The sequence below is a fragment of the Dermochelys coriacea genome, chromosome 14 (assembly GCF_009764565.3).
Source record: "Dermochelys coriacea isolate rDerCor1 chromosome 14, rDerCor1.pri.v4, whole genome shotgun sequence".
NCBI lineage: Eukaryota > Metazoa > Chordata > Testudines > Dermochelyidae > Dermochelys > Dermochelys coriacea.
In genome coordinates, this window is record NC_050081.1 from 332,056 (window position 1) to 353,143 (window position 21,088).

Genomic DNA, 21,088 nt, shown 5'->3' on the forward strand with positions numbered 1-21,088 from the left:
CAGGCCACTGTCAGACTTCATACTGGACTACATAAACCCTGGGTCTGGTCTGTTCTGGTCTGGCAACTTCTCTATTGGTTACAAGTAAAGCTTTTGGTATTTTTATTTTCTTGTTATTTCATGAACACCTTATTTGATAATCACGAATATTCAAGTTAAGAGCCAAAAATTACAGATTAGGGCAGCTGTGTTGGGGGCTAAAGCATTTATACATCACTTGCTACAGGCATAATTCTAGTGTTTCACTTACTATAATATTTCCACTGGGAACCAACTCATTTAGAATTCTCTTTAGCTTCCTAATGAGTACATAAGTCATTTACTTACCACTGATCATTTCTGGGAGTCGCTGCATATAATAGGTCAGATCTTTCATAACCAGAATTTGAGTTCAGATTTTGTCCATTGCCTCTTACCCATGTGATAGATCCAGGACAAATTCTACTCTCATAGACTAGCTTAAATCTATAATCACTTTTGACTTCAATGGTGATACCCTAATTTCACAAAAACTGTAAATGAGCAGAATTTGACCATTCTCTCCAGTTTTAAGAATGGCATTCATTGCTCAGGACAAGGTAAACTGTTAGAGGGAGATTTTCTTTTTAATAGGTTTTTTTCAAATAGTGCAAGTTTGTGTCTACATCTGAGGTTTACATGAAAAGTATATATTAGAACTCTGTCGTTTTCCCTGTCACAGGGATGAAATTTTGATCCTTCTGTCTGTAATCTCAAAACAGATAGCTGGTGGAATCTTGTGGGTTTTACATAAGCAATACAGAGCTCTGTCTGACTTGATGCTTCATGGAGAGGGATGTAATGGACTTCAAAGAACTTCATCCCAAAATTTAGGGGTTGATTTTTTTTTCATGGAAGTCTGTTCTGTCACCTCCAGTGGACTCAGATACTACAGTGAGGGTCAGCATTATAAAACCCTAAGATTTGGTCCTGACAAGACTGTAGGATTATCCGTCTCCCAAAATTTTGAATCCAGCAGGTTAGTCAGCTGTAAGAATCCATACTATCAGGAGTTCTGGGTTTAACCTGGCTACATAAACTGCTTCATAATTTTTCCTGGGAACATTTGCATCATCTTGGGGATTTTTCCTCTGCAGGTCTGACATGGGAGGAATGTAAGCGTCGTTGTCCTCCTGGCGTGGTACCTGCCTGTCACAACTCTGAAGACACTGTCACTGTTTCAGGGCCTCAGGTGAGCAAACATATGGAAACCTGTCTTCCTAAGAGACCTTGCCTTCCAAGGCTGAAAACTGGGGCTCAATCTGGTATGTCTTCCATTACTGGAATTACACCATGAACCCCAGGAGTGAAAGAAGGGTGGTAGGTTAAACCAAAGTAGGGGGAGGGAACTTGACTCTTGCATCTGAATTTAAACATTTAAGTGCTACTTGATGGGAATCAGAGTTGTTGCTTCTTGCAGACTAGGAACAAAAAAAACATGTGATCTTGTATTTCAGTAGTGTTGTGTTCACTGGGATGTTGCATCACCTTCGCATGAGGAATATGAGGAGAGTGCAGTGATACCACTTCATGGGAGCATAGAGCCTCATCAAATGGCTAATGACCGAGGAAAGCTGGATGCCCAAACTCCATGAAATAATAATTCTTGCTCAATTCTATCCAATTTCCTAGGACGTTGTGAATGAGTTTGTAGCCAAACTGAAAAAGGAAGGCGTGTTTGCAAAGGAGGTGCGCAGCGCTGGCGTTGCTTTTCATTCATATTACATGGCGTCTATTGCACCAGTCCTACTTAGTGCCCTGCAGAAGGTAATGTCAATTACTGATGGCTTATGCTGGGGGCTTGTGGATAAAGGGAGTCGTGGCTAGCATCCTACATGCTGTGCGAGAGAGGGGCTTAAAGGAGATCCTCATTATGTGTGAGAGTTAGGAGAGATTGGGCTGCATGCAATAACAGCTGCTGGATTTCTGTGGAACAGATAGTTGGAAGCCCTTGGACGTCCAGCAAGAGGAAGCCTGAGCTTGCAAGCTGAGAAAAGTGGTTCATACAAACCTCTGGGGCTTGTTTTTTTTAGGGTTGTGGGGTGTTTTTTGTTTTTGTTTTTTGTCTTGGCCTGTGACATCCATCCGTGTGTGTGTGTGTGTGTGTGTGTGTGTGTGTGTGTGTGTGTATGTATAAATTTTTTTTCTTGTTGGTCTATTGTAGGTCATTCCAAATGCAAAGCCTCGTTCAGCCCGTTGGATCAGCACCTCCATCCCCGAGTCTCAGTGGCAGAGTGAGCTGGCTCAGAATTCCTCTGCCGAGTACCATGTGAACAACCTGGTGAGCCCAGTGCTGTTCCAGGAAGGTCTGAGGCATGTTCCAGACAATGCTGTTGTGGTGGAGATTGCCCCACATGCCCTGTTACAGGTATTGCACTTGGGAAGGTTCTAAATCACGGAACATCTTAGTTTTTCTAGTGCTGAGAACACCGTGCCCAGCCATTTCTAGACTCCCTGATATAGCATTAAAAATCAACATGTCCCAACATATTCCATACCACATCCCCACCCACACAGTCAAGTCATCCTAATACTTGCCTTTGCACATTACTTGGGAGGGGCGGGGGAAGAACAACACAGGCATGCACAATCAACTGTCTGTCTGAACTGGTGAACGAGTAGGAGAAACTAGGAGCTTCTTGGATGATCTAATAATGTGTGTGGGAAGTAAAGCAGTAGGGAAGAGAGCCTGAAGTCTGACTACCTTGGTTTTAATTTTGTCAGATCTTATTAAGCTAAACACCATCAGGCTGGGCCAATACTTGAATGGGAGGCTTGCAGTGTACAGCAAGAAGCAATACTGGAGATCAGAAAATGTCAATCTTTTTTTTGTCTAAGAGTACTTGATAGCTATTTGGATACCATGGTGATGAGGGCCATATAAGTATCTAAATAGAGGAATTCTTCCTAGATCTTGAATCACTTAACCCTCCTGTCTCTGAATCTTCTCTATGCTTGTATCTAATTTCTCTGGGCCTTTTATTTTAGAAAGAATGTTTTTAAAAACAAAACTACCAAGATAACACTAATCCCTTTCATTTAATTGCTCACTTTCACAGCTGCATAGTGTTTTTAAAAAAAACACAAAAAAAAAACCCCCAAACATACACAGTGTAACAATAGCAATGCAATACCACACCTATGTTACTAAGAATAATAATACGTAGTGCTTATGTAGTATTGCATCTTCCAGATACTGTACAAATGTTAGCTAACTAATCCTCATATCGCTCTTGAGAGCGAGGAAGATAAGTATCTTATTTTAATTTTTTATGGGAGGATAGCGGTTGGGAATCTGAAACACTAAGGAAAAAGCTCTCAAAAGTGTCCACTAATTTTGAGGACATCAGTTTTTGGGAGACATCAGGTCTCATTTCCTCTCCACTCACTTCCAAGGTGCTATGCATTCATAGCTCTGATTGACTTCAGATGAAGTTATGGATGCTCACAACTTGTGAAAATCCCTAAGTGTCAAATTAGACAGCTTAAAAATTGGTGGATTTTCCTGGAAATGTTAGCCTAAATGGTTTGTCTAAGGCCATACAGCCAGTCCATGCCTTGTGGTTCCCATGCTGCATTTCAGCTAACATTGATATTATGAGTTTGCATTGTCTTATGTTCCTATAAACTTGAGTTTCATTATTCTGAGGCCAGATCTTGTTCACCTTACTCCTTGCAGGTAATGCTGTTGAAATCAATGATTTTTTTTTTTTTTTTTTTTTTTTTTTTTTTCAGGAGTAAGACAAATGGCAAATTGACATAGAGACAAGGACTCTAAGGACTAGTCAGGTGGAAAGTTGCATCTTGAAAATACAGCCACTTTTTTTCTTAGGAGTGTACAAAAATATATCTTCTACTTCACCCTACATAACTCAAAAATGGGCAAAAATCACTTCAGCTTTCTGAAAGTTTTGCCTTAGTGCTCAGCCCAGATGTAGAGAAATTTAAACTAAAATGAAATATTTTTCAGAAAGTTAAGAGCATTTGAAAGCATTGGGTGACTCATAAATTCCAAGGTGAGAAGGAATTTAGTCTGACCACCTGTTTCACACAGGCTGTAGAACTTCCCAAAAACATCTAATCTTGATTTGAAAAGTTGCCAGTGATGGAGAAGCCACCAAGACCCTTGGTAAATTGTTCCAATGGTTACTTACTCATTGTTAAAAATTTACACTTTTTATTTCCAGTTTGGAAGTTCAGTCTAGACAAATTCAGCCACTGGATTGTGTTATACCTGTGTCTGCTAGATTGAAGAGTAATATATGTTCCCCTTATAGGTTCTTATAGACTGTAATCAAGTCATCCTTTAACCTTCTCTTTCATTCAGCTAAATAGACTCAAGGAGCACCATCTAACTATAAGGCATGTTTTCTAATCCTTTAATTATTCTCGTGGGTGTTCTCTGAACTTTCCCTAAGTTATCAACATCCTACTTGAATTGTGGGCACCAGAACTGGACACAGTATTCCATCAGTAGTCACACCATTGCTAAATACAAAGGTAAAACAACTTTTATGCTCCTACTCAATATTCCCTTGCTTATCCATAGAAGGATCACATTAGCTCTTTTGACCCAGCGTTGTACTGGGAAACCATGTTCAGTTGTTTATTCACCAAGATCTCCAATCTGGAGTCACTGCTTCCCCAGATAGAATCCCCCATCCTGTAAGTATGGTCTATATTTAGCCATGTAAAACACTTATTGTTTGCTTGTGCCCAGTTTACCAAGCAATCCAGATTGCTCTTAATCAATGACCTGTCCTTCATTATTTATACTGTCCCAATTTTTGTGTCATCTGTGAACTTTATTGATGATTTTTGTTTTCTTCAAGGTCATGGATTAAAAATGTTAAATAGTGAAGGGCCAAGAACCAATCCCTGCAGGAACTCATTAGAAATACACCCATTTGATGATGATTCCCTGGTTACAATTACATTTTTGAGACCTAACGAGCTTTTAATCCACTAAATATACGCCACGGTTAATTTTATATCTTTCTAGTTTTCTAATCAGAGTCATGTGGTACCAAGTCAAATGCCCCTACAGAAGTCTAAGTGTATTGCATGAGCACTAATACTTTTATCAACCAGACTTGATTTTTTTTTAAAGGAGATTATAAATTTGTCAGAATCTATTTTCCATAAACCCATGTTGAATGGCATTAATTATATTACCCTCCATTATCTCATTAATCTCCTTGACATTGACCCTGGGCAAGATAAATCTTGCCTTTAATTACCCAGGTCATCGCGTTTACCCTTTTAAAATATTGGCACAACATTCGCTTTCTTCTGAAACTTCCCCAGTGTTCCAAGATTTATTGAAAAACAAACATTTAACAGTCCAGTGAGATCCTCACGCAGCAATTTTAAAACTCATGGATGCAAGTTATCTCGACCCGCTGGTTTTAAAATGTCTGACTTTAATAGCTGATTTTTAACATCCTTCTGAGATATCATCTGAGATATGACTCATGATATGACTACATCAAAAAGCCCACAGATTATTTTGGTTTTTTCTCTTTCTCCCATCCCCCCATGTACGGGAAAAAATATTTAGTGAACACCTTTGGTCTTTTCTGCATTATTACTGATAATTCTACCCTTTCCATCTAGTAATAGACCAATATAGTTGTTAGTATTCTTTTTGTTCCTAATATACTTGAAGTCCTCCTTGTTGTCTTTAACTCTGCTGGCCACAGACGTCTCCGTTTGTCTGCTTTCGTCATCAATTTTCTACAGTTCCTAGCTTCCAATTTCTATTTGTTAATATCAACTTCCCCTTTCTTACATTTGTTTTATCTTTTGTAGCTGCCTTCACTTGCCCTCTAAACCTAGTGGTTTTGTTTTTTTTTTTTTAAACCAGCACAGACTTCTTCCTCAGTTGTGAGATTGTGGCTTTTTAGGGCTGTCACAGTTCAGAGCAACTACATCCGTATTTCCCCTCAGTGCTCCAGCAAGTTCACCCTCTCTCAGGCTTCCAGCTGGTGCCTCTTTTTTGGATGGAGGATTACATCTCACCATGGTCAGAAGGGAGTATATCCAAGCTGCACAGTTTCCTGCCTTCACTTGCTTGCTGTTGCTTCAGGCTGATTAGAGTGATCGCTTCAGGCTGATTAGAGTGATTGCTTCAGATCCAAGTTACCACACAGTTCTTTCTAAGCAAGCCTGTTTTATTCTTAAGGTAAAAAAGCATTAAAGAGAAACCATATAAAAACGATAAAACAACATACCCACATGCTAATAAACTTACCAGGAATCATCCCACCCTAGGGATTTCTTTGCAGTTACAAGTTAATCAAAGTTGCAGCTGAAAACAAGCACTCAGTCTTATGAGGCCTCAGTAGGCAAAGTCCTTCCAACCCTCTTGTAAGGCTTGCTGCTCTCCATGGACTAAGGATCCTATCCCTTTGTTGAATTAGGAAGAAGACCCTGCATCAGCTTAAAACCCAGGGTCTTAAAACTTAAAACCCAAGTTTGTTGGTCTCTGGAGAATCCAGTTTGAACTATATGTGCATATTTCCCCAGGGAGGTGGCATCAAAGGCTAATAAGAGGAAGTTCATTAGCATCCCACTCCCTACTAGAGAAGGTACTTACAGTGCCACAACAATATGTACATGGTTGCATTTTTAATTCAGTTTATCCCAAAGGTATTAACACCATAATGCAGTAAAGTTCATCTTAATTCAATAAGGTTTGTTCAAGATATTACAGGACATTGTCAGTCTGTCACATGGGCATCTAGTAAAGTATTCTTAAACAACTCGCAATATCCCCTTTTCCTGATTAGTCTTCACGGCTGATTTGGCTCATAATTGTTTTCAGGTGTGACAATGGATACCTCCACTTGATCTCAACTATATCTTGCTTCCAGTTACATAGGCTTCTGCAGACTGATCTAGGAGTTGGCTGTCTAGCCTCATAGGTACAGAGCTGGCAGTTAGGGTAGCACATATGCCATGAAGGCCAGTGTTCAACACAAAGAGGATAAATCTGCCCCCTTCAACTCTTCTTTATCCTAGGTGTTCTTCTCTTAGGCTGTGGTAGTGCATGACACAAGAAGACTTTCAGTCTTAAAATCTCCCCAGGTGTGAGTTGTGGTTGCTGAGCTTCCCTCTGTGCTGAAGGCTGGTGAGAAATTCCAACTCAAGAGTTTGTCTTGTCATAATGCCCCCACCCTCTCTCCAGAGTCTGTGGACCTAAGATCTTTAGATGGTGCAGAGGAAGGCACCTTTCATAGTTCCAGTGGCTCTTGGAAGTCCCACGAAACAGAAAAGAAAAAGGAGCTTTCCTTTTGGGGTCTGTTCCTCTGAGGTTCTCTTGGGATCCCAGGACAACAGTTCCAAAGGGCTGCTCTCCCCTAGATTACCAGGTGTTGGTTCGAGTGTCTCTAGACTCTTCATCCCTTATGTACTATGGAAGAATGAATATTAGTGCTGCAAGAACCATGTTCCGGAGCAGTCCAGTGCTATGGTCATCTTGATTCTGAGAAACGGGAACCAGCCCACTCTATTATGGCTCTACCTCCTAATAACCCTAATTCAGGAATAGCAACATTTTGGGATATTCAGAGGTTCCTTTCAAAAGCTTCAGGGTTCAGTACTTAATATTTTGGGGCTTTGACCTATGGTCCTCTGCCTCCTTTTCAAGCTGCAAAAGCAAAAAATAGAGGGCCTTCTCTATAGAAGCTGAAAGCCCTTGCATGGATTCTTAAAAATCCCCAATGATGGAGATTCCACAACCCACCTAGGCAATTTATTCCAGTGCTTAACCACTCTGATAGGAAGTTTTTCCTAATATCCAACCTAAACTGCCCTTGCTGCAATTTTAAGCCCATTGTTTTTTGTCCCATCCTCAGAGGTTAAGAAGAGCAATTTTTCTCCCTCCTTCTTGTAACAACCTTTTCTGTACTTGAAAACGGTTATCATGTCCCCTCTCAGTCTTCTCTTCTCCAGACTGAAAAAACTGGGTTTATTTAATCTTTCCTCATAGGTCATGTTTCCTAGATCTTTAATAATTTTTGTTGCTCTTCTCTGGACTTTCTCCAGTTTGTCCACATCTTTCCTGAAATGTGGCGCACACAACTGGATACAATACTCCAGTTGAGGCCTAATCAGCGCGGAGTAGAATGGAACAATTACTTCTCATGTCTTGCTTACAATACTCCTGCTAATACATCCCAGAAAGATGTTTGCGCTTTTTTTTTTTTTGCAACAGCGTTACACTGACTCGTATTTAGCTTGTGATCCACGATCTTCCAGGGCTGATGCTAGTTTTGGTAGGGTGGTTCTGCCATCCAGAGACTCTGAGCTCTGCCTCTTGGGGTGGATACTGCTTGTGAGTAACCTAAGTGGCAGACATGGCTGCATCACATCTCAAAGAACCACAGTTACAATAAGTAACCATTTCTTCTTGTGGCTTTTACTGCTCCTGGAAAGTCTAAAGATAGGAAGGTGACTTTAACCCTTGGAGAATTAAGGATCCAATGACTGGTGTGACAGGGCAAGGCCAGATGGCTATAGAATCATAGAATCATAGAATCATAGAATATCAGGGTTGGAAGGGACCCCAGAAGGTCATCTAGTCCAACCCCCTGCTCAAAGCAGGACCAAGTCCCAGTTAAATCATCCCAGCTAGGGCTTTGTCAAGCCTGACCTTAAAAACCTCTAAGGAAGGAGATTCTACCACCTCCCTAGGTAACGCATTCCAGTGTTTCACCACCCTCTTAGTGAAAAAGTTTTTCCTAATATCCAATCTAAACCTCCCCCATTGCAACTTGAGACCATTACTCCTCGTTCTGTCATCTGCTACCATTGAGAACAGTCTAGAGCCATCCTCTTTGAAACCCCCTTTCAGGTAGTTGAAAGCAGCTATCAAATCCCCCCTCATTCTTCTCTTCTGCAGACTAAACAATCCCAGCTCCCTCAGCCTCTCCTCATAAGTCATGTGCTCTAGACCCCTAATCATTTTCGTTGCCCTTCGTTGTACTCTTTCCAATTTATCCACATCCTTCCTGTAGTGTGGGGCCCAAAACTGGACACAGTACTCCAGATGAGGCCTCACCAGTGTCGAATAGAGGGGAACGATCACGTCCCTCGATCTGCTCGCTATGCCCCTACTTATACATCCCAAAATGCCATTGGCCTTCTTGGCAACAAGGGCACACTGCTGACTCATATCCAGCTTCTCGTCCACTGTCACCCCTAGGTCCTTTTCCGCAGAACTGCTGCCGAGCCATTCGGTCCCTAGTCTGTAGCGGTGCATTGGATTCTTCCATCCTAAGTGCAGGACCCTGCATTTATCCTTATTGAACCTCATTAGATTTCTTTTGGCCTTCTTCTTTTTAGAAAAGTAGTGGGAGATAGATGTATTAGCTCCAGGCTAAACAAATCCCTGGTACCAGGATAAGTGAAATGGCAGCTGCTCCAGGTCAATTAAAACACCTGGGGCCAATTAAGAACTTTCCAGAAGGCAGGGAGAAGGCTAGGTTGATTGGGACACTTGAAGCTAATCAGGGGCTGGTTGAAACTAGTTAAAAGCCTCCCAGTTAGTCAGGTGGGTGTGCATGTCAGGAGTTGTGGGAGGAAGTTCCACTGTTGGAGAGACTGAGTAGTACACACCATATCAGGCACAAGGAAGGAGGCCCTGAGGTAAGGGTGAAGTGGAGCTTGAGGAAGTGAGGGCTGCTGTGTAAGTAGTCCAGGAAATTGTACGTGTCATGTTTCTAAAAGGTCAGCTACGATAGCTGATACCAATAGGGTCCCTGGGCTGGAGCCCAGAGTAGAGGGTGGGCCTGGGCTCCCCCCCACCTTTGCCCCCTGATTAATCACTTAGACTGAGAGACAACAGAGCCTGTGCAAGGAAGGATAACTTCTCCTCACCTCCCTTGATGGCTTATGATGAAAATGGCTCAGACTGTGACCCTTGTCTCTAGAGAGAGAAGGATTACGTTCAGGGTCATGGTGAGCCTCTGAGGCTAGTGAAATCTGCCAGGAAACGCAGGACCCCCGGAGGCAAGGTCAGAGCTTTGTCACAACTGGTGTCAGGGGTGGGATTTTGTACACAGCGTGGCGGAAGAAAGAGGTGTGTGTTTTTTTTTTTTTTTTTTTTTTTTTTTTTTAAATGCACTGGGGTTTTGGATTTTTTTGTGTGTGTTGGTTTGTTTGTTTGCTTTGTACCACAATGGAGGAGGGGGTAAGAACTCTGGTATAAGCCACGGCAGCCCAGCAGGAGGCCACCCGGGTTCAGGCAATGGCACAACAGGAGTCTATGTGACTAAAGCAGGAAACCAATCAATTATTGATGAGCCAGGTGACCCAAGATCGTGCCCTCTTGAGAGAGGTGGTGGACCAGCTGAAGATCCTCACCACCCAGGCCTGGGGGTCTGACAGGACGCGAACCCTGAAGGCCACTGGTTGTCTGCCAAAGATGACATCAGGAGATGATGTAGAGGCATATCTCCTCTCATTCGAAAGGACTGCTCAGCGTGAGGCGTGGCCCCAGGAGCAGTGGGCCAGCATTCTTGCCCCTTTTTTGTGTGGAGAGGCCCAGAAGGCCTACTTTGACTTGTCAGTGGCATCCATGGCAGGCTATACCTGTCTGAAGGCAGAGATCCTAGCATGATCAGGGGTAATGGCAGTAGTAAGGGCCCAGAGGTTTCATGAGTGGAAATACCAGGAGAACAAACGCCCGAGGTCCAAGCTATTCGACCTCATACATCTCGCGCGGAAGTGGTTACAGCCTGAGGTGTGCAGGCCAGAGGAGATTTTGGAGACCCTGGTCATAGACCATTACATGTGGGGACTACTGCCAGATCTTCACAAATGGGTAGGCCAGAACAATCCGTCCACGTATGACGAGATGATCACACTGATAGAAAGACGGATGACAGCCAGAGAACTGACCCGACTGCCCAAGGAAGGCCCCTTTCGAAGCAAGCACCCGGCCCCAACCCTGCAAGGTTGGGCAGCCAAACCCCTGGGGAGTCCTAGGTGGAAGAAGGGGGGGGCAAAAACCAGCAGGGACCCCAGAAGAAAGAGATTGGCATGAGTCGGGGGAACCCTGAGACTAAACCCCCTAACCCCCGGGATAGGGGAGTGATTAAAAGCAATTATAGATGTTATGCATGGAGGGAGTGGGGACACATAGCAGCACAGTGTCCCAGCACCGACAAGCCTATGCAATGTAACTTGCGGGATTGGGAGGCCCCATGCTCCCATATCCATCTCGCGGGGGGTCGCATTAGCCCCGCATAATTACACCAAGCCAGTGAGGATAAATGGAGCAGAGACTACAGCACTTTTGGACTCTGGGAATGCTGTCACCCTCATATCAGGTAAGCTGGTAAAAAGAAGTCAGCTGCTACAAGCCAAACGTGTAGCAGTGATGTGTGTGCATGGGGCCATGAGCCATTACCCAACCATCCCAGTGGAGATAGAGGTTCAGGGAAACCCCATTGAGGTGACTGTGGGTGTAGTTCCCAAACTCTCCCATATCCTGTAGTCATTGGGAGGGACTATCCAGGGTTTGATAATTTACTCCCCCCAGAAAGGCTGGAGGGAGGTGGGGACCCTGAGGACAGTGACTCATCACCGGGGGAATATCAACCCCCGATGTTCGCTGAGATTTCTCAGGATCTGTTCTCAGCCCCCCCGAAAGACCTGGAAGACAAAAAAAAAAAAGAGAGGAAAGCTGCGAAGGCCTTGGGAACCCGGATCCTGACCCAGGGCCAGAAGACCTCCTTAGTAGGCAGATGGACGCGAGCAGCCAACAGAAAAACTTCCACCACAGAAGGTGAGCCAGAGTCTGCCCCCAGCCATGACTGTGGTGAGCCGTTGGAATAAGCAGAAACCGGCCCCTGGGAGCTTGGGCAGGTTAGTCCTCGGAGAGAGACTTTTGGGCGGGACCAAGTGGAGGACCCCAGATATGATAACGCCAGGAAAGAGGTGGCCGAGATCGATGGGATACCCATGGATGGGAAGGTCAGGGGTCCCAGCCCTTACTTTATAGTGAAGAAAGATCTCCTGTACCGTGTGGTGCAAATGCAGGAGCAAGAGATACAACTTCTGGTGCCATGAAAACATCAAAATTGAGTCTCGCCCACAGTCACCTGTTTGGAGGACACCTAGGGGCAGAGAAAACCCAGGCACAGATCCTGCGGAGGTTCTTCTGCCAGGAGTACATAAAGATGTCTAGCGATACTGCACCTCTTGTCCGGAGTGTCAGTTACATAGCCCTCGCCCTTGCGGGGCTCCTTTGATACCTCTTCCAATAATAGAGGTTCCTTTCGAACAGATAGCCATGGATCTGGTAGGGCCCCTAGAGAAGACAGCTTGGGGCCACCAACATGTGCTTGTTGTACTGGACTATGCAACCTGGTACCCAGAAGCTGTTCCCCTACACAACACAGCTTCCAAGACAATAGCTAAGGAGCTAATACAGATCTTTGCCCGGGTTGGGCTATCCAAGGAGATATTGACTGATCAAGGGACACCTTTCGTGTCCAAGTTGATGAAAGATCTCTGTTCATTGCTCCATGTACAAGCCCAACGGACTTCTGTATACCATCAGCAAACAGATGGCCTTGTAGAAAGATTCAATAGGACCCTCAAGGTCATGATCAGGAAAGTGGTGAGCCGGGATGGGAAAGATTTGGATACCCTATTGCCTTACCTCATGTTCGCCATCCAGGAGGTTCTGCAAGCCTCCATGGGTTTCCTTCATTCATAGATACTAAGGTCAGAAGGGACCATTCTGATCATCTAGTCTGACCTCCTGCACAATGCAGGCCACAGAATCTCACCCACCCACTCCTGCAAAAAATCTCACCTACGTCTGAGCTATTGAAGTCCTCAAATCGTGGTTTAAAGACTTCAAGGAGTAGAGAATCCTCCAGCATGTGACCCGTGCCCCATGCTACAGAGGAAGGCGAGAAACCTCCAGGGCCTCTTCCAATCTGCTCTGGAAGAAAATTCCTTCCCGACCCCAAATATGGCGATCAGCTAAACCCTGAGCATATGGGCAAGATTCACCAGCCAGATACTACAGAAAATTCTTTCCTGGGTAACTCAGATCCCACCCATCTAATATCCCATCACAGGCCATTAGGCCTATTTACCATGAATATTTAAAGATCAATTAATTACCAAAGTCACGTTATCCCATCATACCATCTCCTCCATAAACTTATCGAGTTTAATCTTAAAGCTAGATAAATCTTTTGCCCCCACTGCTTCCCTTGGAAGGCTATTCCAAACTTCACTCTTCTGATGGTTAGAAACCTTCGTCTAATTTCAAGTCTAAACTTCCTGATGGCCAGTTTATATCCATTTGTTCTTGTGTCCACATTGGTACTGAGCTTAAATAATTCCTCTCCCTCTCCGGTATTTATCCCTCTGATATATTTATAGAGAGCAATCATATCTCCCCTCAACCTTCTTTTAGTTAGGCTAAACAAGCCAAGCTCCTTGAGTCTCCTTTCATAAGACAAGTTTTCCATTCCTCAGATCATTCTAGTAGCCCTTCTCTGTACCTGTTCCAGTTTGAATTCATCCTTTTTAAACATGGGAGTCCAGAACTGCACACAGTACTCCAGGTGTGGCTGATGTGATTAGGCCCTATGATGGTGTCTCCTTAATAGATATGTGGACAGAGTTGGCAACGGGTTTTGTTGCAAGGATAGGTTCCTGGGTTAGTGGTTCTGTTGTGTGGTGTGTGGTTGCTGGTGAGTATTTGCTTCAGGTTGCGGGGGCTGTCTGTAAGCAAGGACTGGTCTGTTACTATTACTCCAGTTTAAAAGGTCATCCAGATCCTCCTATATGATATCCTGGTCCTTCTCTAAATTGGCCATACCTCCCAGCTTTGTATCCTCTGCAAACTTTATTAGCACACTCCCACTTTTTGTGCCAAAGTCAGTAATAAAAAGATTAAATAAGATTGGTCCCAAAACTGATCCCTGAGGAACTCCACTGGTAACCTCCCTCCAGCCTGACAGTTCACCTTTCAGTAGGACCCGTTTTAGTCTCCCCTTTAACCAATTCCTTATCTGCCTTTCAATGTTCATATTGATCCCCATCTTTTCCAATTTAACTAATAATTCCCCATGTGACACGGTATCAAACGCCTTACTGAAATCTAGGTAAATTAGGTCCACTGCATTTCCTTTGTCTAAAAAATCTGTTACTTTCTCAAAGAAGGAGATCATGTTGGTTTGGCACAATCTACCTTTTGTAAAAACCGTGTTGTATTTTGTCCCATTTACCATTGACTTCAATGTCCTTAACTACTTTCTCCTTCAAAATTTTTTCCGAGACCTTGCATACTACAGATCTCAAATTAACAGGCCTGTAGTTACCTGGATCACCTTTTTTTTTTTTTTTTTTTTCCCCCCCTTTCTTAAAAATAGGAACTATATTAGCAATTCTCCAATCATACGGTACAACTCCTGAGTTTACAGATTCATTAAAAATTCTTGCTAATGGGCTTGCAATTTTGGGTGCCAATTCCTTTAATATTCTTGGAGGAAGATTATCTGGGCCCCCCCGATTTAGTCCCATTAAGTTGTTTGAGTTTCGCTTCTATCTCAGATATGGTAATATCTACCTCCATATCCTCATTCCCATTTGTCATGCTACCATTATCCCTAAGATTCTCTTTAGCCTTATTAAAGACTGAGGCAAAGTATTTGTTTAGATATTGGGCCATGCCTAGATTATCCTTAACCTCCACTCATCCTCAGTGTTTAGCGATCCCACTTCTTCATTCTTTGTTTTCTTATTTATATGGCTATCGAACCTTTTACTATTGGTTTTAATTCCCTTTGCAAGGTCCAACTCTACTTGACTTTTAGCCTGTCTCACTTTATCCCTACATGTTCTGACCTCAATAAGGTAGCTTTCCTTGCTGATCCCTCCCATCTTCCACTCCCTGCATGCTTTCTGCTTTTTCTTAATCACCTCTCTGAGATGCTTGCTCATCCATCTTGGTCTACAACTCCTGCCTATGAATCTTTTCCCCTTTCTTGGGATTCAGGCTTCCGATAGCTTCTGCAGTTTTGATTTAAAGTAATCCCAGGCCTCCTCTACCTTTAGATCCATAAATTCATCAGTCCAATCCACTTCCCTAACTAATTTCCTTAATTTTTGAAAGTCAGCCCTTTTGAAATCAAAAACCCTAGTTGCAGATTTATTTTTGTTAATCCTTCCATTCAATTTGAACTGAATTAGCTCATGATTACTTGAACCAAGATTATCCCCTACAACCATTTCTTCTACGAGGTCCTCACTACTACGAGGTTCAAATTACTATATGGGCGCCACCCTCGGGGTATATTGGATATAGCCAGAGAAGCCTGGGAAGAGGAGCCAAATCCCAGAAGGAACATAGTTGAGCATGTACTGCAGATGAGAGATCGGATAGCCCAAGTTACACCCATTGTACAGGAACACCTGGAGAGAGCACAGGAGACCCAACAAACCCATTATAACCACCAAGTGAAACTTCGACGACGAAATCAAGGCCGAAGTAAAGAAAATGTTAGAATTAGGGGTTATTGAAGAATCTTACAGTCAGTGGTCCAGTCCAATTGTTTTAGTGCCTAAACCTGACGGTACCATGAGATTCTGTAATGACTTTCGCCGACTGAATGAAATATCTCAGTTTGATGCATACCCCATACTGCGCATCGACAAACTGGTTGACCTACTGGATAGTGCCCGATTCTTGACTACACTGGATCTGACTAAAGGGTACTGGCAGATTCCTCTGATCAAAGAAGCTAAAGAAAAGACAGCATTCTCCACCCCGGATGGGCTATTCCAGTACACCATCCTTCCTTTTGGGCTACATGGGGCCCCAGCCACATTCCAGCGCTTCATGGATAAGCTGCTGCGCCCCCATACTAGTTATGCAGCTGCATACCTAGATGATGATGTCATCATCCTATACGCCAGACTGGGGAACCCACTTGGAGAAAGTTGAGGCAGTACTGCGCACCTTAAGGTGGGCTGACCTCACTGCTAATCTCGCTAAATGCTCTATAGGGCTAGCATAGGCGAGGTAGCTCGCCTATATTGTGGGAAAGGGGCATAGTGAAGCCCCAAACGAATAAGCTAGAGGCAATTCAAAACTGGCTCCGGCCGACACAAAAGAAGTAGGTCGGTACATTCCTAGGCGTGGTAGGCTACTACTGACGTTTTATTCCCCACTTTGCCACTAGGGCAAGTCCCCTAACAGACCTTGTGAAGGCCCGAGGTCCAGACATGGTAAAGTGGACCGACACAGCAGAGGGGGCATTTACAGACCTTCGGACGGCCCTCTGTAATGACCCCGTACTTATAGCCCCGGACTTTAACAGGGAATTTATTTTACAAACAGATGCTTCCAAGGTGGGGGTGGGGGCAGTTCTGTCGCAAATGGTGGGAGAAGAGGAACACCCGATCCTCTACTTAAGCAGAAAGCTTCTCCCAAGAGAACAGAAATATGCAGTAGTCGAGAGAGAATGCCTTGCTGTCAAATGGGCTATGGAGACACTGCGTTGTTACCTCTTAGGCTGGCAATTTACTCTTGTGATGGACCATGCACCCCTCCAGTGGATGCAGCAGAATAAGGAAAAGAATGCAAGGGTCACCAGGTGGTTCTTATCCCTCCAACCATTCCAGTTCCGCATACGGCACAGGGCTGGATGCCACCATGGCAATGCTGATGGTCTGTCACGAGCATACTGCCTGGCATCCCAAGTTACCCAACTCTATGGTGTTGAGAAGGGGGGGAGAGAGAAGGGTTACATGGAGGGTCACAGTGAGCCTCTGAGGCTAGTGAAATCTGCCAGGAAACGCAGGACCTCAGAGGCAAGGACAGAATATTGTCACACTGGTTATGCTGGGAAGAAAGGTGTATTCCTCAGTGGCCTTAATTTGAGAACTGAAACCTATGAGGAAATTGTGGCCAGATGTACCTTTAGCTATGCTCAAAAGCTCCCTGTTTTGGAATTCCTCTCCTGAGATGTTGAAAGCAGTGATATTTTTTTTGGCCCTGTTGAACTGGGAGCCATAGAAGTGGTGCTAGAGCCTTACCAGGAGAAAAGGTAGTTAGTCGTAAAAGAAAGAGGATTTTATCTTCTTTTGGGCCTTCACAGATAGGAGATTCCTAAGGGAAATGAAATTCTGGGCAGCTTCTCTAGGGAGAAAAGGAGTACTTGTGGCACCTTAGAAACTAACAAATTTATTTGAGCATAATGCATCCGATGAAGTGAGCTGTAGTTCACGAAAGCTTATGATCAAATAAATGTTAGTCTCTAAGGTGCCACAAGTACTCCTTTTCTTTTTGCGAATACAGACTAATACGACTGCTACTCTGAAACTTCTCTAAGGAGAAGATTCCCTATTCTCAACCCTCAGGCCTGGTTCATAGCCCTTGATCTTTTCAAATGCCCACATCTCACATGTCAATAAAGCAAAAGCACAAAGTGCCTCAGGTTCCTGGTGAGGAACTGCAGCTACTGGTACAAAGGTCCTGCCTCTCAATGGAGCAGCAGTGTAGTTACTGTGAGTGCAGCATGGTAGGGTAAAGCTCATCTATGACAGCAAAAGCACACATGTCTATCCATAGCTGGATGACTATCTCATAAGAGTGTATGATGGCAGAGGAGGCGTGATACAATCTACTTCTTGCATGTTTTCTTAATCCATGGATCTCCAGGTGTTTCACAAAGGAGGTCAACTGGGAGAGATAAAGTGACTTGCCCCAGATCACACAGCATGTCACTGGCAGAGTCAAGAATGGAACCCAGGCTTCCTGATTTCCAGTCCAGTGCTCTGGCTGCTAGTTCCCACTGGTGTACTTCATTCCTGGCAGGAAACTTACACTCTCAACAAATCTCAGTGTAAGCAAAGAGAAATCTAACTTGGTCCTGAGCTTCATGGAGAGGCAGTCTACATTCCACAAAGCTCTAGTTTACCTGTTAGGGCACAGGTCCTATGATCTCCTGCAGGCCATCCACTTAGCCAGCTCCAGGCTAAATGGCCCAGTGCATAGGTATATCTGAAAATTCAACCTAATAGAGGCTTGCACCTATCTCTGTCACTGCTTTGCAGGGCAACCCTTGCAAGGGTGTTTGAAATTGATCTATGATGAAGAGCTGAGGAGGGACCCTTATGGGTGTGGGCTTATGCCTTCTGTCTGGAAATGCTGGACATGAAGAACAGACTTCTTCTCCTTATCCAGATCTATTCCACCCCCAACAATCTTCTATTCATTGCACTTTTTGAAACTTTGCACTTTGAGAGAGAGAGGTAAGGGATTGACTCTGTGTACACACATTTGCAGAGGGATGATAGGGCTGAGGTCTATTATTTCTCACCTCTATTTATTTTAAAAACATTTTTGCTGTTAACAAGCATGTTCTCTCTGGAGACACAAATTCACAGTTTGAGAAATGCAAAACTAAGCATCTCTGTATCTTCTAGACTGAGCACTGAGTCCCATTGGGTAGATAGAAAGATTAACCTAAAAATCTATACAGAAGCCCCTGGAACCGCATAAGATTGGGTCCCTAATCCATGAACTATTGGAACTCATTTACAAAACTTTTCTTAAAGATTACATTAATATATTGTCTCATACTATAGAATTAGCATTTATAATCCCTATTCCATGATGAGATATCTTTGAGCTATAATGTATATTTAGATAGGTTTTTTTTTCCTCAAAAGCATTATATCAAAAAAATCTGATTTTTTTTATTCATTTTATTAAAAAATAATTTTTAGCCACCCTGAAAGCAGAGAAAACTTTGAAAATGTGTGTAAAATGTCTACAGTTCTGTGTAGTATGTGTCCCCATTTTTTATTTGAATTCCTAACTACCTTTTACCTATGCCTACAGCGAACACTGCTGGGACTTGATGCTTGGCCTGGACTAGTCCTTATTGAGATTTATTGCCTTTTGTGTGGAGAGTGACAAAGATATGTGACCATCTGAGGAATCACTTTGAGACAGCTACACTATTAATGCATGCACAGCTAGTTTAAAGGGGCAGTGTTTGCCTCAAGGAACTTGCAAGCTTTTCTGGCAAAGTCAGTGGTGCTTGTAAATTCCACAAGACAGGCTCTTTCTAAATTATTAAGAGGAGAAAATATTTTACCAATTTTTTTATTTCATGCTGGTAGATGGTAATTTCTGAACAAATACACTGTGATTGCTTCAGTAGATTAACTCTTTGTAATTAAAGATATAATATGACTAAGAGGTAGGTGGTAATTGTCAAGCAGACAAGGGAAAGGAAAAACAAGGATAGTAGCATTTTTAACATGGTGTACAATAATATATTGATTTTAATTCCATTAGATGTAAGTAATGCAGATGTTTAGAAGGCTTGGTAAGAGGTTTTTAAAGATACAGCCACTGGGAAAGAGAGGTTTAAATTCAACAATGTTAATGCAACATTAAGCTTCTACAGTTGAACCCAGTGAAACAATACAAAAGCTACCATATATAGTACCAGCAACACTAACTCAGTTGCATTGTTTGGATTTACTACCCTTTCTCCTTGGATAGTGTGTAGCTTTACATTACTGTTTTTCTGTAAAATGTATCTCATTAAAATATGCAGGTTGTGCGGTGGGCAGTAGAACAGTTTCTATAGTGGGGGTGCTGAAAGCAGAAACTATGTATTTTGTTGTTGTTACTACTTCAAGCCAGGAGTGCTACCGCACCTGCAGCATGCCTGAGTTGCACAACATGACCAAGCAAATGTAGTGGTTTGGTTTGTTTGCTACCACCTTCTCTTTTGCATTTCTTGGCTTTCTTTGCCCTGGTCTACACTGGGGGGGGGGGAGGAAGAGGGGGGAGTCGATGTAAGTTCAGCTATGAGAATAGCGTAGCTGAAGTTGACATACCTAGATTGATTTACCTCAGTGTCTTCACGTCGACTCCTCTTGCGGCGCTGGAGTTCCGGAGTCGACGGGAGAGCGCTCGGGGATCGATTTATTGCGTCTAGACTAGACACGATAAATGGACCCCCAATATATCTATCACTATCCAGCGGGTAATGTAGACCTACCCTTTGTGTGTTTCTGTGGGCTTTTAGTATGTTGGAGTGTGGGGATTGGTTGGTTTTTAGGGATATTAAGTAGATTTTTCTCCTAATTACCCTTTTGACCCTGCTCAAGGGAAAGTGTCTTCCTCCTTTTCTTCTCTCCCCTTCTCCTGGCCAAACAAATGTACATGATCTTCAGACAAAAGATGTAATGAGACAGACAGACCCACCCACCCCGCAGAGCAGGGCAGGGGGACCTCTAAGACCAGGAAATGAATGTATTCCTCTGACAGTGATCTTTGATCTCTGCTTGATCAGGCTATTCTGAGGAGAAGTTTGAAACCAACCTGCACCATACTACCTTTGATGAAGAGAGAGCACAAAAACAATCTGGAGTTCTTCCTGACACATGTTGGAAAGATCTACCTAACTGGGTAAGGAGCTGTTGAGAGCAGAGAGTTTGCGTCCCATCCTTTGGTATGTACCTTTTGAGAGGGATTGAGCCAGCCCCTTAGCTACCCTGTAAAAAGACTTAGGGAACATGTCTCTGCTACAGTCATGTTGTTGCTATGAAGAGATGTCCCACAGTCGGACCTAAAACTATATTGCAAAGAAAATGATACTGTTGGGCTAGATAAATTCTGAGGACTCCTGGAACTGGAGGTTAGCCTACCGCCTGGATACAAGTGTTGCCTCTCATGGACTGCTGGTGCTATAATTGCAAATCTGACTGTTGCTGGTGTACTCTGGTGCTAGGTTTGCTGTTGGCCTTTCTCTAGGAATCCCACAGATTTATAACTTCTGACCACTGTCAGTACTAAAATCACTAAATTTTCTTGACCTTTGTCTTTCCAGAATAAATGTTCTCTCAAATAATCTGTTCCCAACTGTTGAATATCCTGCCCCAGTGGGAACCCCATTAATATCTCCTTACATCTTGTGGGACCACAGCCAGACTTGGGATGTCCCAAAAGCTGAAGACTTTCCCACCGGCTCTGGGGGATCTTCATCAGCATCAGTCTATAATATTGGTG

The 21,088-nt window shown here is 43.5% G+C and overlaps 1 protein-coding gene across 1 annotated transcript in view; it reads left to right on the forward strand.

Moving 5' to 3' along the window:
- Positions 1-21,088, forward strand: part of FASN (fatty acid synthase) — a 74,390-nt gene that overhangs the window by 11,239 nt on the left and 42,063 nt on the right. Inside the window, exons 9-13 of the mRNA XM_038371433.2 lie at positions 1,116-1,210; positions 1,651-1,785; positions 2,183-2,386; positions 20,373-20,488; positions 20,910-21,085. Of these exons, the coding sequence (XP_038227361.1) occupies positions 1,116-1,210; positions 1,651-1,785; positions 2,183-2,386; positions 20,373-20,488; positions 20,910-21,085 (726 nt within the window). The remainder of the gene's footprint in view (positions 1-1,115; positions 1,211-1,650; positions 1,786-2,182; positions 2,387-20,372; positions 20,489-20,909; positions 21,086-21,088) is intronic.